The following is an 18,331-nucleotide window of genomic DNA, read 5'->3' on the forward strand; positions in this document are numbered from 1 at the left end:
TCGCTGCGGTACAGAGGGATCTGGGTGTTGCTGTGGTACAGAGGAATCTGGGTGTTGCTGCCGTACAAAGGGGGCTCTCGGTGTTGCTGTGGTACAGAGGGATCTGGGTGTCGCTGTGGTACAGAGGGATCTGGGTGTTGCTGCGGTACAGAGGGATCTGGGTGTTGCTGCGGTACAGAGGGATCTGGGTGTTGCTCTGGTACAGAGGGATCTGGGTGTCGCTGCGGTACAGAGGGATCTGGGTGTTGCTCTGGTACAGAGGGATCTGGGTGTCGCTACTCCCAGATCGCTCTGTACCACCGCAACACCCAGATCCCTCTGTACCACAGCAACACCCAGATCCCTCTGTACCGCAGCGACACCCACATGAACTGCCGCCCTCTCGATGGCATTGCAACGGCAATATGAATAAAGGTTCTAGTTGCAAAAAAATAATGGTCAGACGATGTGCTTTGCCCCCCCGAGTTGCCCCCTCCCCCACCATGCCGCTCCCTCTGACGCTTGGATCTCCGGACCCTCCCATCATGGTCAGTTAGATGTGTGAAATGTCCGATTAATGTTGGGCATTTGTGGATCCAATGGCTGTGTGTCCAGGGCTGACCCCCCACCTGTCAATCTTTCCCGCCAGACTACACGTGCGTGGGGCCCACCTACATGGAGAACGGATTCTTCCACCCTCGCAAGATGAGGTACGTGGTCAACGACACCATCGAGTTTGAGTGCTACCAAGGCTTCGACCTGATTGGCTCCCAGAAGCGGACCTGCCTGAGGAACGGGCGCTGGAGTGGGAGGAGCACAATCTGCGATGGAGGAGGTGAGCGAGGGTCCGCCTTCCACTCCCCTCCCCTCCCCACCCCTACTCTCCCTTCCCTTCGCCAACCCTCCCCTCCCTTTGCCAACCCTCCCCTCGCCAACCTTCCCCTCCCCTCCCCAACCCTCCCCTCAAACACACACACAGCCAAACTCACTCACCCTCACACACTTACACAAACACACACACACACTCAAACTCCCTTCACTCACACTCACACACACACTCCAACCCACTCCCACACACAAACACTGACACTCAAACTCCCTCACACTCACACGCACACTCTAACTCACTCACACTCACACACTCAAACCCACAAACACACACACACTCAAATTCCCTCACACTCACAAACACACACACTCAAACTCCACTCACACTCACAAACACGAACACAACACACACGCTCAAACTCACTCACACACACACTCAAATTCCCTCACACTCAAAAACACACGCAAACTACCTCACACTCACACACAAACACACACACACTCAAACTCACTCACAAACACACACACTCAAACTCACTCACACACACACTCAAATTCCCTCACTCACACACACAAACACTCAAATTCACTCACACAAACACACACACAAACACACACACTCAAACTCACTCACACACACAAACACACACACTCAAACTCACTTACACTCACACACACAAACAGACACACACTCAAACTCAGACACGCACAACCACACACACTCAAACTCCCTCACACTCACACACAGAAACTCAAATTCCCTCACACTCACAAACATACACACTCAAACTCACTCACACTCACACACACAAACACACACACACACTCAAACTCACTCACAAACACACACACACTCAAATTCCCTCACACTCACACACACAAACACACACACTCAAACTCACACATACAAACAGACACACACTCAAATTCCCTCACACTGATACACACAAATACACACACTCAAACTCCCTCACACTCACACACACTCAAATTCCCTCACACACAAACACACACACACTCAAACTCCCTCACACACAACACACACACTGAAACTCACACATACAAACACACACACACTCAAACTCCCTCACACACACAAACACACACTCAAAATCCCTCACACTCACAAACACACACAAACTCCCTCGCACTCACACACACAAACACACACACTCAAACTCACTTGCACACACACACAAACACACACACAAACACACACACTCAAACTCACTCACACACACAAACACACACACTCAAATTCACTCACACATACAAACAGACACACACTCAAGCTCACACACACACAATCAAACTCACTCAAACACAAACACACACACACTCAAACTCACACACACACACTCAAATTCCCTCACACTCACACACACACACACTCAAATTCACTCACACTCACACGCACAAACACACACACTCAAACTCACTCACACTCACACGCAAACTCAAACTCACTCACAAACACACACACACTCAAACTCACTCATACTCACACACAAACACAACACACTCAAACTCGCTCACACTCAGATACACACACTCAACTCGCTCACACTCACACACACACACTCAAACTCACACACACAAACACACACACACTCAAACTCACTCACACCCATGTACACATTCACACACACACTCAAACTCACTTACACATCCACATACACACACTCACACACCCTTTCACACTCTTAAACTCCCATACAAAACTCACATACACTCTTTCACATTCTATAGACACTCTTTCACACTCACACACACTCTCACATACACTCTCACACTCACTCACACACTCACTCACACACACAAACTCACACATTCACACACAAACACACACACTGTCTTACTCATACACACACACTCTCTCACACTCTCGCTCACACACTCTCACACTCCATACGTACTCTCTCACACTCACACACTCTCTCTAACACACACACACATAAACACGCTCTGTCACACACTCTGTCACTCACAGACTCTCTCGCACACACTCTCACACTCCACCCACACACTCACACACACAGACTCTCTCACTCACATTCACACAAGCTCACACACACAAATACAGTCCACACACACACTCTCTCATATTCATACACACACTAAAATCACACAGACCCTCTCACACACACATTATCTATCACACTCACACTCCACACACACACACTCTCTCACACTCACACACAATCAAACACACACTCCTTCTCACACAATCACACTCATGCACACTCACACTGTCCCACAGACACACAAACCCAAGCACACCGACACTCCCTCACAGACCCAAAACACACTCAAACATACATTAACACACAATCTCCACAAACTCACTTACACATGCTTACTCACAAACATTCTCACACTCACACACACACACTCACAGACCCAAAACGTCACACATACACTCACTCACACACTCAAACACACTCACACACTCACACACGCTCACTCACACCAGTCTGCGCAGCGATAACGGAGGGCAGAGGGCAGATTTGGATAAAATGCTCGGTGTTTACCTCTGACCTCTGACCCTCATCGTGACCTCGGGAGGTTGTGAGGCTAATCAGGCTGGAAGTGTGATTTCCATTTCAGAGACTTTCTGTCAGGATCCTGGAATTCCGCTGGGAGGGAGCCGACGAGGAAACCGTTTCGAGGAGGGTGATGGGGTCACCTACTACTGCTTCTCGGAATTCGTGCTGAGAGGGTCGTCGTCACGGAGATGCGATTCGGCGGGAAGGTGGCTGGGAATCGAGGCGACCTGCGAACGTAAAGTGGCGTTGTTATTGTCTGAATGAATCTCCCTCGACTCGTCACCATCAAACACTCCCAGGACAGGAACAGCACTGAGTTAGATACAGAGGAAAGCTCCCTCTACACTGTCCCCACCAAACGCTCCCAGGACAGGCACAGCACAGGGTTAGATACAGAGTAAAGCTCCCTCTACACTGTCCCCATCAAACACTCCCAGGACAGGTACAGCACGGGGTTAGATACAGAGTAAAGCTCCCTCTATACTGACCACATCCAACACTCCCAGGACAGGCACAGCACAGGGTTAGATACAGAGTAAAGCTCCCTCTACACTGTCCGCATCAAACACTCCCAGGACAGGTACAGCACGGGGTTAGATACAGAGTAAATCTCCCTCTGCACTGTCCCCATCAATCACTCCCAGGACAGGCACAGCACGCGGTTTGATACAGAGTAAAGCTCCCTCTACACTGTCCCCATCAAACACTCCCAGGACAGGTACAGCACGCGGTTTGATACAGAGTAAAGCTCCCTCTGCACTGTCCCCATCAAACACTCCCAGGACAGGTACAGCACGGGGTTAGATACAGAGGAAAGCTCCCTCAACACTGTCCCCATCAAACACTCCCAGGACAGGTACAGCACGGGGTTAGATACAGAGTAAAGCTCCCTCTACACTGTCCCCATCAAACACTCCCAGGACAGGTACAGCACGGGGTTAGATACAGAGTAAAGCTCCCTCAACACTGTCCCCACCAAACACTCCCAGGACAGGCACAGCACGGGGTTAGACACAGAGTAAAGCTCCCTCTACACTGTCCCCATCAAATACTGCCAGGACAGGTACAGCACGGGGATAGTTACAGAGTAAAGCTCCCTCTACACAGTCGCCATCAAACACTCCCAGGACAGGTACAGCACGGGATTTGATACAGGCTAAAGCTCCCTCTACACTGTCCCCATCAAACACTCCCAGGACAGGTATAGCACGGGGTTAGATACAAAGTAAATCTCCCTCTACACTGTCCCCAACAAACACTCCCAGGACAGGGACAGCACGGGGTTAGATACAGAGTAAAATTCTCTCTACACTGTCCCTATCAAACACGCACAGGACAGGTACGGCACAGGGTTAGATACAGAGTAAAGCTCCCTCTACATTCTCCCCATCAAACCCACCCAGGACAAATACAGCATGGGGTTAGATACAGAGTAAAGCTCCCTCTACACTGTCCCCATCAAATACTCCCAGGACAGATACAGCAAGGGGTTAGATACAGAGTAAAGCTCCCTCTACACTGTCCCCATCAAACACCCCCAGGACAGGTACAGCACGGAGTTAGATACAGAGTAAAGCTCCCTCTACACTGTCCCCATCAAATACTCCCAGGACAGGTACAGCACGGGGTTAGATACAGAGTAACGCTCCCTCTACAGTGTCCCCATCAAACACTCCCAGGACAGGTACAGCACAGGGTTAGGTACAGAGTAAAGCTCCCTCTACCTTGTACCTATCAAACACCCCCAGGACAGGTACAGCACGGCGTTAGATACAGAGTAAAGCTCCCTCTACACTGTCCCCATCAAACACGACCAGGACAGGGACAGCACAGGGTTAGATACAAAGTAAAGCTCCCTCTACATTCTCGCCATCAAACACTCCCAGGACAGATACAGCACGGGGTTAGATACAGAGTAAAGATCCCTCTACACTGTCCCCATCAATCACCCCCAGGACAGGTACAGCACGGGGTTAGATACAGAGTAAAGCTCCCTCTACACTGTCCCCATCAAACAGACCCAGGACAGGTACAGCACTGGGTTAGATACAGAGTAAAGTTCCCTCTACACTGTCCCCATCAAACACTCCCAGGACAGGGACAGCACGGAGTTAGATACAGAGTAAATCTCCCTCTACACTGTCCCCAACAAACTCGCCCAGGACAGGTACAGCACAGGGTTAGATACAGAGTAAACCTCCCTCCACACTGTCCCCATCAAACACTCCCAGGACAGATACAGCACGGGGTTAGATACAGAGGAAAGCTCCCTACACACTGTCCCCATCAAACACTCCCAGGACAGGTACAGCATGGGGTTAGATACAGAGTAAATCTCCCTCTACACTGTCCCCATCAAACACCCCATGGACAGGTACAGCACAGAGTTAGATACAGAGTAAAGCTCCTTCTACACTGTCCCCATCTAACACTCCCAGGACAGGTACAGCACGGGGTTAGATACAGAGTAAAGCTCCCTCTACACTGTCCCCATCAAACACTTCCAGGACAGATACAGCACAGGGTTAGATACAGAGTAAAGCTCCCTCCACACTGTCCCCATCAAACACTCCCAGGACAGGTACAGCACGGGGTTAGATACAGAGTAAAGCTCCCTCTCCACTGTCCCCATCAAAAACTCCCAGGACAGGTAGAGCACGGGGTTAGACACAGAGTAAAGCTCCCTCTGCATTGTCCCCATCAAACACTCCCAGGACAGGTACAGCACGGGGTTAGATACAGAGTAAAGCACCCTCTACACTGTCCCCATCTAACACTCCCAGGACAGGTACAGCAAGGGGTTAGATACAGAGTAAAGCTACCTCTACACTGTCCCCATCAAAAACTCCCAGGACAGGTACAGCACGGGGTTAGATACAGAGTAAAGCTACCTCTACACTGTCCCATCAAACACTCCCAGGACAGGTACAGCACGGGGTTAGATACAGAGTAAATCTCCCTCTACACTGTCCCCATCAAACACCCCCAGGACAGGTACAGCACGGAGTTAGATACAGAGTAAAGCTCCTTCTACACTGTCCCCATCTAACACTCCCAGGACAGGTACAGCACGGGGTTAGATACAGAGTAAAGCTCCCTCTACACTGTCCCCATCAAACACTTCCATGACAGATACAGCACAGGGTTAGATACAGCGTAAAGCTCCCTCCACACAGTCCCCAGCAAACACTCCCAGGACAGGTACAGCACGGGGTTAGATACAGAGTAAAGCTCCCTCTCCACTGTCCCCATCAAACACTCCCAGGACAGGTACAGCACGGGGTTAGATACAGAGTAAAGCTCTCTCGACATTGTCCCCATCAAACACTCCCAGGACAGGTACAACACGGGGTTAGATACAGAGTAAAGCTCCCTCTACACTGTCCCCATCTAACACTCCCAGGACAGGTACAGCACGGGGTTAGATACAGAGTAAAGCTCCCTCTACACTGTCCCCATCAAACACTCCCAGGACAGGTACAGCACGGGGTTAGATCCAGAGTAACGCTCCCTCCACACTGTCCCCATCAAACACTCCCAGGACAGGTACAGCACGGGGTTAGATCCAGAGTAACGCTCCCTCTGCACTGTCCCCATCAATCACTCCCAGGACAGGTACAGCACGGGGTTAGATCCAGAGTAACGCTCCCTCTGCACTGTCCCCATCAAACACTCCCAGGACAGGTACAGCACGGTTAGATACAGAGTAAATCTCCCTCTACACTGTCCCCATCAAACACTCGCAGGACAGGTACAGCACGGGGTTAGATACAGAGTGAGATACCCTCAATAATGATGCTTAGAGATTAAACTGTAAAGAAAGCTTTATTAGACTAATAACTATACTACAGCTGGAGACGACAGCTGACTGTTACACAGACCATGAGGCAGGCCTTTATGTATGGCTCCCAGATGGGCGGAGCCAGAGGCGGAGTCCCCAGGGTTCCAAGCCCGGTCTTAAAGGGGACATCACCTTACATGATGATAAGGCAGTAACCGTTCATCACATTCACCCCCTGTTTAAAAAAGAGTCCGGCGGGGGTGAAGTGCCATCATAGGTCCATCCGTCTCGGTGGCCGGATCGTCCTCCTCGACCTCCTCAATTCGGGCGGTGGTGCGGTGGGCACGGACATTCCGGTTGAGGGCACATCCGGGAGCACAGCGGTCGGAGCTTCGGTCCGGGTCGGGGCAGAGGAACTAGGCAGGGCCGGGGTTGGGGAGCCGGCGCCGGCGGGGTGTGTAAAGGGGGGGCGCAAGGAGGGGCGCACGGTAGGAGCTCACCAATGGGTGGTAGGGCCGGAAGGGGGTGTGTTGTAGGGGGCGACGGGTCCTGCAGGGGCGCGGCGCGGGAAGGGGCATCTGTGATGGAGGATCCAGCGGGTGCCAGATCCCAGAGGGAAACCGCATCTTGCCTGCCGTCGGAGTGCTCCACGTAGGCGTAACTGGGGTTGGCGTGGAGCAGTCCGGCCTTTGCAACTCGGGGATCCGTTTTATGGCTCCTCGCGTGCCTCCGGAGAAGAACAGGTCCCGGTGCCATCAGCCAAGGTGGAAGCGAGACCCCGGAGGTGGACTTCCTGGGGAAGAGAAACAATCGGTTGTCAGGGGTCTCATTCGTGGCCGTGCAGAGGAGCGGCCTAATGGAGTGTAGGGCATCGGGTAGGACCTCCTGCCAGCGGGTGGTTGGGAGGTTTCTCAACTACAGGGCCAGAAGGACAGCCTTCCACACGGTCCCGTTCTCCCTCTCCACCTGCCCGTTTCCCCGTGGGTTATAACTGGTCGTTCTGCTCGAGGCTATGGCTTTGCTGAGCAGATACTAACGCAGTTCATCGCTCATAAACGATGTACCCCGGTCGCTGTGGATATAAGCAGGGAAACCGAACAGGGTGAAGATGCTGTGCAGTGCCTTAATCACCGTGGCTGAGGTCATGTCGGTGCAGGGAATGGCAAATGGGAAACAGGAGAACTAATCGATCACGGTGAGGAAATAGGCATAACGGTTGGTGGACGGGAGGGGCCCCTTGAAGTCCATGGTCAGTCGGCTCAAAGGGACCCGAGGCCTTCACGAGCCGGACCTTGTCTGGCCGATAAAAGTGTGGTTTGCACTCCGCACAGACTTGGCAGGCCCTGACCATGGCCTTGACCTCCTTGGTTGAGTAAGGTAGGTTGCGGGACTTGATGAAATGGATGAGCCGGGTAACCCCCGGGTGGCAGAGGTCATTGTGGATGCCTTGCAGGCGGTCCTCCTGTGCGTTGGCGCATATGCCGCGGGACAGGGCATCTGGGGGCTCGTTGAGCTCCCCTGGACGATACTTAATATCATACGAGTAGGTGGAGAGTTCGATCCTCCACCTCAAAATTTTATCGTTTTTTATTTTGCCCCGTTGTGTGTTAGCGAACATATAGGCGATCGACCGTTGGTCGGTGACGAGGGTAAACCTCCTACCGGCGAGGTAGTGTCTCCAGCACCGCACAGCCTCCACAATGGCTTGTGCCTCCTTTTCGACTGCAGAGTGTCGAATCTCGGAGGCGGTGAGGGTTCGGGAGAAGAACGCTACTGGTCTGCCTCCTTGATTGAGGGTAGCAGCCAGGGCAATGTCTGATGCATCGCTCTCTACCTGGAAAGGGATGGTTTCATCCACCGCGTGTATGGCGGCCTTGATGATGTCAGCCTTGATGCGGTCAAAGGCCGATTGAGCCTCAGCCGAGAGGGGAAAAGTGGTGGTCTTTATGAGTGGGCGGGCTTTGTCCGCATACTTGGGGACCCACTGGGCGTAATAGGAGAAAAGCCCCAAGCACCGTTTGAGGGCCTTGAGGCTGCGGGGGAGAGGGAGTTCCTTAAGGGGGCGCATGCGGTCGGGGTCGGGACCTAGGACCCCGTCTTCCACGACATAGCCGAGGATGGCCAGCCGGGTGGTGTGGAAAACGCATTTGCCCTCGTTATAGGTCAGGTTAAGGGCTCGGGCGGTCTGGAGGAACTTTTTGAGGTTAGCGTCATGGTCCTGCTGATCATGGCCGCAGATGGTGACATTGTCCAAGTACGGGTATGTAGCCCACAAACCGTACTGGTCCACCATTTGGTCCATCGCCCTTTGAAAGACGGAGACCCCATTTGTGACACCAAAGGGGACCCTGAGGAAGTGGAAGAGCCGGCCGGCTGCTTCGAAGGCAGTATAGGGGCGGTCTTTTGGTCGGATGGGGAGCTGGTGGTAGGCAGATTTGAGGTCGACCGTGGAAAAGACTCGGTATTGGGCGATCCGATTTACCATTTCCGCGATGCGAGGAAGGGGGTACGCATCAAGCTGCGTGAATCGGTTTACGGTCTGGCTATAATCCACGACCATCCGTTTCTTCTCCCCGGACCGGACTACCACCACTTGCGCTCTCCAAGGGCTGTTGCTAGCCTCGATGACCCCCTCTCCCAGTAAACGCTGGACCTCTGACTTGATAAAAGCCATATCTTGGGCACTGTAGCGCCGGCTCCTGGTGGCGACGGGCTTACAGTCGGGAGTGAGGTTCGCGAATAGCGAGGGGGGTGCGACTTTCAGTGTCGCAAGGCAGCACACCGTGAGGGGGGGCAAGGGTCCGCCGAACTTCGGTGTCAGGCTTCGGTGGCTGCACTGGAAATCCAGTCCGAGCAGCAGGGGGGCACAGAGGTGAGGGCGGATATAAAATTTGAAACGGGTGTATTTGGCACCCTGGATCGAGAGATCCGCAAAACAGTACCCCGTGATTTGTACCGAGTGGGAGATGCGAGGGCTATGGTTTGGGATGCGGGATGGGTGCGTAGGGAGCAGCGCCTTACCGTTTCAGGGTGGATAAAGCTCTCCGTGCTCCCGGAGTCGAAGAGACATGCAGTGTCGTGCCCGTTGACCTGGACCTGCATCATGGAGCTCTGCAGGTGTTTTGGCCGAGTTTGATCGAGGGTGATTGCACCCAGCCACGGGTAGTCAGAGTCCTCAGCCGAGTCGGGCTCGTAAAATGGCCGCTGCCGTCGGTCACACGTGTCGGGTCGAGAAGATGGCCGCCGACCAGATGGCCGCTCCTATGATTCGCACGAGGCTGATGACGCGTCAGAAGAGGGCGTGTCGTGTCGGTGCACAGCACCATTGCGAGGCCTTCAGGCCTGAGAGCCTGATTTTTGGGACGGCTGTTCTTTGTTTTTCTGGCCCCTGGGTCTGGCCAGGCAGACCCTCGCAAAGTGCCCTTTCTTCCCGCAGTCGCTGCAGATTGCGGAGAGGGCTGGGCAGCGTGGTCGTGGGTGCTGGCCCTGCCCGCAGAAGTAGCATGCTGTGCCCCCATGGTGAGCGGGTCGCCGCGTGGCGCAGGCCTGTAATACGGTTGAGTCTGAGGAAGTCCGGGGGGGGGGCTGGCAGAGTCCGCGGGGTACGTACCCAAGTTATGTCGAGCCACCTCCAGCGAGGAGTCGAGCGTTAGCATCTCCTGGAGGTCTTTTGCCCCGTTTTCGAGCAGCCGCTGCCGGATGTAGGTCGAGCGGATGCCGGGCACGAAAGCATCCCTGATGTGCAGGTTCATATGGATTTCCCCTGTCACATCCTGATGGTCACAGTCCCTGGCAAGCGCGGTGATTTTTCTCAACAAACTCGTCGAGCGATTCCCCCGAGCGCTGCCGGCAGGTAGAGAGCAGATGCCGGGCGTGCACCTCATTGACGGGTTTCACAAACCGCTTGCTGAGCAACTCAATCGCTTCCTCATAAGTCGTCGCCTTTTCGAGCGTGGCGGAGATTCTGTGACTCACCCGGGCGTGGAGTAGACGCAGCTTGTGTGGCCCCAGGATGGGGGTCTCTGAGGAGTCCAGATAGGCCTCGAAGCACCGCAGCCAGTATTTAAAAATTTCCTTTGCCTCCGGCGTTCGTGCTTCCAGATTGAGCTTCTCTGGTTTTAGGCCTGCGTCCATCCTGAATCTAGTTTAGTCTAATAAATTGAGGTACCCTCAATAATGACGCTTAGAGATTAAACTGTAAAGAAGGCTTTACTAGACTAATAACTATACTACAGCTAGAGACGAGAGCTGACTGTTACACAGACCATGAGGCAGCCCTTTATGTATGGCTCCCAGATGGGCGGAGCCAGAGGCGGAGTCCCCAGGGTTCGAAGCCCGGTCTTAAAGGAGACATCACCTTACATGATGATAAGGCAGTAACCGTTCATCATACAGAGTAAAGCTCCCTCTTCACTGTCCCCATCAAAAACTCCCAGGACAGGTATAGCACGGGGATGGATACAGAGTAAAGCTCCCTCTACACTGTCCCCATCAAACACTCCCAGGACAGGTACAGCAAGGGGTAAGATACAGAGTAAATCTCCCTCTACACTTTCCCCATCAAACACTCCCAGGACAGGTACAGTACGGGATTAGATACATAGTAGAGCTCCCTCGACACTGTCCCCATCAAACACTCCCAGGATAGGTACAGCACGGGGTTAGATACAGAGTAAAGCTCCCTCTACACGCTCCCCATCAAACACTCCCAATACAGGTACAGCACGGGGTTAGACACAGAGTAAAGCTCCCTCTACACTGTCCCCATCAAACACTCCCAGGACAGGTACAGCAAGGGGTAAGATACAGAGAAAATCTCCCTCTACACTTTCCCCATCAAACACTCCCAGGACAGGTACAGTACGAGGTTAGATACATAGTAAAGCTCCCTCGACACTGTCCCCATCAAACACTCCCAGGATAGGTACAGCACGGGGTTAGATACAGAGTAAAGCTCCCTCTACACTGTCCCCATTATACACTCCCAGGACAGGTACAGCACGGGGTTAGATACAGAGTAAAGCTCCCTCTACACTGTCCCCATCAAACACTCCCAGGAGAGGTACAGCACGGGGTTAGATACAGAGTAAAGCTCCCTCTACACTGCCCCATCAAACACTCCCAGGACAGGTACAGCACAGGGTTAGATACAGAGTAAAGCTCCCTCTACACTCTCCCCATCAAACACTCCCAATACAGGTACAGCACGGGGTTAGACACAGAGTAAAGCTCCCTCTTCACTGTCCCCATCAAACAGACCGAGGACAGGTACAGCACGGGGTTAGATACAGCGTAAAGCTCCCTCTACACTGTCCCTATCAAACACTCCCAGGAAAGGTACAGCACGGGTTAGATACAGAGTAAATCTCCCTCTACACTGTCCCCATCAAACTCACCCAGGACAGGTACAGCACAGGGTTAGATACAGAGTAAGGCTCCCTCTACATTCTCCCATCAAACACTCCCAGGACCGATACAGCACAGGGTTAGATACAGAGTAAATCTCCCTCTACACTGTCCCCATCAAACACTCCCAGGACAGATACAGCACGGGGTAAGATACAGAGGAAAGCTCCCTCCACACTGTCCCCATCAAACACTCCCAGGACAGTTACAGCACGGGGTAAGATACAGAGTAAAGCTCCCTCTACACTGTCCCCATCAAACACTCCCAGGACAGGTACAGCACGGGGTTAGATACAGAGTAAAGCTCCCTCCACACTGTCCCCAGCAAACACTCCCAGGACAGGCACAGCACGGGGTTAGATACAGAGTAAAACTCCCTCTACACTGTCCCCATCAAACACTCCCAGGACAGGTACAGCACGGGGTTAGATACAGAGTAAAGCTCCCTCTGCACTGTCCCCATCAAACACTGCCAGGACAGGTACAGCACGGGGTTAGATACAGAGTAAAGCTCCCTCTACACTTTCCCCATCGAATACTGCCAGGACAGGTACAGCACGGGGTTAGATACAGAGTAAAGCTCCCTCTGCACTGTCCCCATCAAACACTCCCAGGACAGGTACAGCACAGGGTTAGATACAGAGTAAAGCTCCCTCTACACTGTCCCCATCAAACACTCCCAGGACATGTACAGCAAGGGGTAAGATACAGAGTAAATCTCCCTCTACACTTTCCCCATCAAACACTCCCAGGACAGGTACAGTACGGGGTTAGATACATAGGAAAGCTCCCTCGACACTGTCCCCATCAAACACTCCCAGGATAGGTACAGCACGGGGTTAGATACAGAGTAAAGCTCCCTCTACACTGTCCCCATCAAACACTCCCAGGAGAGGTACAGCACGGGGTTAGATACAGAGTAAAGCTCCCTCTACACTGCCCCATCAAACACTCCCAGGACAGGTACAGCACAGGGTTAGATACAGAGTAAAGCTCCCTCTACACTCTCCCCATCAAACACTCCCAATACAGGTACAGCACGGGGTTAGACACAGAGTAAATCTCCCTCTACACTGTCCCCATCAAACACTCCCAGGACAGATACAGCACGGGGTAAGATACAGAGGAAAGCTCCCTCCACACTGTCCCCATCAAACACTCCCAGGACAGTTACAGCACGGGGTAAGATACAGAGTAAAGCTCCCTCTACACTGTCCCCATCAAACACTCCCAGGACAGGTACAGCACGGGGTTAGATACAGAGTAAAGCTCCCTCTACACTGTCCCCATCAAACATTCCCAGGACAGGTACAGCACGGGGTTAGATACAGAGTAAAGCTCCCTCTGCACTGTCCCCATCAAACACTGCCAGGACAGGTACAGCACGGGTTAGATACAGAGTAAATCTCCCTCTACACTGTCCCCATCAAACTCGCCCAGGACAGGTACAGCACAGGGTTAGATACAGAGTAAGGCTCCCTCTACATTCTCCCCATCAAACACTCCCAGGACCGATACAGCACGGGGTTAGATACAGAGTAAATCTCCCTCTACACTGTCCCCATCAAACACTCCCAGGACAGATACAGCACGGGGTAAGATACAGAGGAAAGCTCCCTCCACACTGTCCCCATCAAACACTCCCAGGACAGTTACAGCACGGGGTAAGATACAGAGTAAAGCTCCCTCTACACTGTCCCCATCAAACACTCCCAGGACAGGTACAGCACGGGGTTAGATACAGAGTAAAGCTCCCTCTACACTGTCCCCATCAAACATTCCCAGGACAGGTACAGCACGGGGTTAGATACAGAGTAAAGCTCCCTCTGCACTGTCCCCATCAAACACTGCCAGGACAGGTACAGCACGGGGTTAGATACAGAGTAAAGCTCCCTCTGCACTGTCCTCATCAAATACTCCCAGGACAGGTACAGCACGGTGTTAGATACAGAGTAAAGCTCCCTCTACACTGTCCCCATCAAACACTCCCAGGACAGGTACAGCACGGGGTTAGATACAGAGTAAAGCTCCCTCTGCACTGTCCCCATCAAACACTCTCAAAACAGGTACAGTGAGGTGCTCAACACGATTTTGAAAGTGTGAAGGTCTGGATTTGGACATAATACTCAAGTTAGAAACCACCAGGATTTTATGAAGTGTTTCAGAGTAAAATCTCTTTCCTTTTTAATTAATCTGCCCATTAATTTGGTTCCATCCATTTTTAGAAACTGCTTCCTCAGCTGCTCTGTGACCTCAAATGATTTGTTTAGCTCCACCCCCACATCTCTCCTCTCACACGCCTCTGTCAAATTGTCCCGTTTGGTTTAGTTCACCTCCGCACGGCCCCCCCTCCTCCCCCCCTCCCACCGATCAAACTCTATCACATCACTCTTCCCAGTGTATAACTGTATCTGCCTCTGGTCAGCCCATTTCACCATCTGTCCAGTGTCCTTTCCTTTATCATTGTGCTATGGAGTTTGCCTTTGCTTCTTGTAGTTCCCTTCTCCTACGATGAGCCCAGGATGGTGGCTGAGAGTCTGACCCTATCGGAGGAGATTCTCGAACACGCCAGGCAAGGTAAGTCCGTCGATAATGACTGTCAAAGAACAATACAGCACACGAACAGGCCCTTGGGCCCTCCAAGCCTGTACCCGTCATGTTACCATCCTGGGTCAAAACCCTCAGCACTTCCTTGTGCCGTATCCCTCGATACCCGTCCTGTCCGTGTATTTGTCAAGATGCCTTCTGAATGCCGTGAATGTATCTGTTTCCACAACCTCCCCTGGCAGCACATTCCAGGCACTCACCACCCTCGGTGTAAAACACCGACCTTTCACATCTCCTCTAAACCTTGCCCCACGGGCCTTAAACCTATGCCCCCTGGTGACTGACCCCTCCACTCTGGGACAGAGTGCCTGCCCATCCACTCTATCCATGCCCGTCATACTCTTGTAGACCTCTATCAGGTCACCCCTCAAACTCCATCTTTCTAATGAAAACAAAAAGAAAACCTGTCCTCCCCCAACCTCTGCCACACGTTCATTCCTGTATCGTGACACCCTCGTTTCAGTGGTGTCCCTGACGGAGAGACCCCCTCTTTAACAGGGGTCTCTGACGGAGAGATTCCCTCTTTAACAGGGTCCCTGACGGAGAGATTCCCTCTTTAACAGGGGTCCCTGACGGAGAGATTCCCTCTTTAACAGGGTCCCTGACGGAGAGAATCCCTCTTTAACAGGGGTCCCTGACGGAGAGACTCCCTCTTTAACAGGGGTCCCTGACGGAGAGACTCCCTCTTTAACAGGGGTCCCTGACTGAGAGACTCCCTCTTTAACAGGGGTCCCTGACGGAGAGACTCCCTCTTTAACAGGGGTCCCTGACAGAGAGACTCCCTCTTTAACAGGGGTCCCTGACGGAGAGACTCCCTCTTTAACAGGGGTCCCTGATGGAGAGACTCCCTCTTTAACAGGGGTCCCTGACGGAGAGACTCCCTCTTTAACAGGGGTCCCTGATGGAGGGACTCCCTCATTAACAGGGGTCCCTGAAGGAGAGACTCCCTCTTTAACAGGGGTCCCTGACGGAGAGACTCCCTCTTTAACAGGGGTCCCTGACGGAGAGACTCCCTCTTTAACAGGGGTCCCTGACGGAGAGACTCCCTCATTAACAGGGGTCCCTGAAGGAGAGACTCCCTCTTAACAGGGGTCCCTGACAGAGAGATTCCCTCTTTAACAGGGTCCCTGACGGAGAGAATCCCTCTTTAACAGGGGTCCCTGACGGAGAGACTCCCTCTTTAACAGGGGTCCCTGACGGAGAGACTCCCTCTTTAACAGGGGTCCCTGACTGAGAGACTCCCTCTTTAACAGGGGTCCCTGACGGAGAGACTCCCTCTTTAACAGGGGTCCCTGACAGAGAGACTCCCTCTTTAACAGGGGTCCCTGACGGAGAGACTCCCTCTTTAACAGGGGTCCCTGATGGAGAGACTCCCTCTTTAACAGGGGTCCCTGACGGAGAGACTCCCTCTTTAACAGGGGTCCCTGATGGAGGGACTCCCTCATTAACAGGGGTCCCTGAAGGAGAGACTCCCTCTTTAACAGGGGTCCCTGACGGAGAGACTCCCTCTTTAACAGGGGTCCCTGACGGAGAGACTCCCTCTTTAACAGGGGTCCCTGACGGAGAGACTCCCTCATTAACAGGGGTCCCTGAAGGAGAGACTCCCTCTTAACAGGGGTCCCTGACAGAGAGACTCCCTCTTTAACAGGGGCCCCTGACGGAGAGACTCCCTCTTTAACAGGGGTCCCTGACGGAGAGACTCCCTCTTTAACAGGGGTCCCTGAAGGAGAGACTCCCTCTTCAATAGGGTCCCTGACGGAGAGACTCCCTCATTAACAGGGGTCCCTGAAGGAGAGACTCCCTCTTTAACAGGGGTCCCTGACGGAGAGACTCCCTCTTTAATAGGGTCCCTGACGGAGAGATTCCCTCTTTAACTGGGGTCCCTGATGGAGAGACTCCCTCTTTAACAGGGGTCCCTGTTGGAGAGACTCCCTCTCTAACAGGGTTCCCTGACGGAGAGACTCCCTCTTTAACAGGGGTCCCTGACGGAGAGACTCCCTCTTTAATGGGGTCCCTGATGGAGAGACTCCTTCTTTAACAGGGGTCCCTGACGGAGAGACTCCCTCTTTAACAGGGGTCCCTGACGGAGAGATTCCCTCTTTAACAGGGGTCCCTGACAGAGAGACTCCCTCTTTAACAGGGGTAATGACGTAGAGACTCCCTCTTTAAAAGGGGTCCCTGACGGAGAGACTCCCGCTTTAACAGGGGTCCCTGACGGAGAGACTCCCTCTTTAACAGGGGTCCCTGACGGAGAGACTCTCTCTTTAACAGGGGTCCCTGACGGAGAGACTCTCTCTTTAACAGGGGTAACTGACGTAGAGACTCCCTCTTTAAAAGGGGTCCCTGACGGAGAGACTCTCTCTTTAACAGGGGTCCCTGACGGAGAGACTCCCTCTTTAAAAGGGGTCCCTGACGGAGAGACTCCCTCTTTAAAAGGGGTCCCTGACGGAGAGACCCCCTCTTTCATTGTCTGCTTTTGTCTTTGTGCCCAGGTACCCACCTATACTTTGTGGTCGATGCTTCAGGCAGTGTGGGCACGGAGAATTTTCAGAAGACCCAGATGTTTATTGAAGCGTTCAGTGAAATGGTAAGAAGTCCCTCTTCACCAGATTACTGATATGGGCCGGGGTTTAGAAACAACGCCAAAGTATATCACTTGACCGATAACTGTTGAATTTGGTTACGATGAGGACGAGATCCTGCTCTTTTCAGCTGTTATTCAGCAAAGTTCTTTGTCGCTTTTAATGAAAAAAACAAGCTTTATTCCACAAATTTAGTGAACACACACGCTTATTGTGACAAGTAGGCTTCAAATGAAGTCACTGTGAAAAGCCCCTAGTCGCCACATTCCGGCACCTGTTCGAGAAGGCTGATACATAGAATTTACAGTGTAGAAGGAGGCCATTCGGCCCATCGAGTCTGCACCAGCTCTTGGCACTCTACCCAAGCTCACACCCCCACCCTATCCCCATAACCCAGTAACCCCACCCAACACTAAGGGCAATTTATCATGGCCAATCCACCTAACCTGCACATCTTTGGACTGTGGGAGGAAACCGGAGCACCCGGAGGAAATCCACGCACACACGGGGAGGATGTGCAGACTCCGCACAGACAGTGACCCAAGCCGGGAATCGAACCTGGGACCCTGGAGCTGTGAAGCAATTGTGCTAACCACTATGCT

General features: G+C 52.8%; 1 protein-coding gene across 1 annotated transcript in view; it reads left to right on the plus strand.

Annotated features, from left to right (window-relative positions):
- The first annotated feature begins 633 nt into the window (after positions 1–633).
- The window catches only part of LOC140395884 (complement factor B-like), a 411,298-nt gene continuing 393,600 nt past the window's right edge, over positions 634–18,331 (plus strand). The window contains exons 1-4 of the mRNA XM_072483955.1: positions 634–814; positions 3,415–3,588; positions 15,037–15,117; positions 17,640–17,734. Coding sequence (XP_072340056.1) covers positions 655–814; positions 3,415–3,588; positions 15,037–15,117; positions 17,640–17,734 — 510 coding nt within the window. The 5' untranslated portion in view covers positions 634–654. The remainder of the gene's footprint in view (positions 815–3,414; positions 3,589–15,036; positions 15,118–17,639; positions 17,735–18,331) is intronic.

Source organism: Scyliorhinus torazame, chromosome 19 (assembly GCF_047496885.1).
Source record: "Scyliorhinus torazame isolate Kashiwa2021f chromosome 19, sScyTor2.1, whole genome shotgun sequence".
Taxonomy (NCBI): Eukaryota; Metazoa; Chordata; class Chondrichthyes; order Carcharhiniformes; family Scyliorhinidae; genus Scyliorhinus; species Scyliorhinus torazame.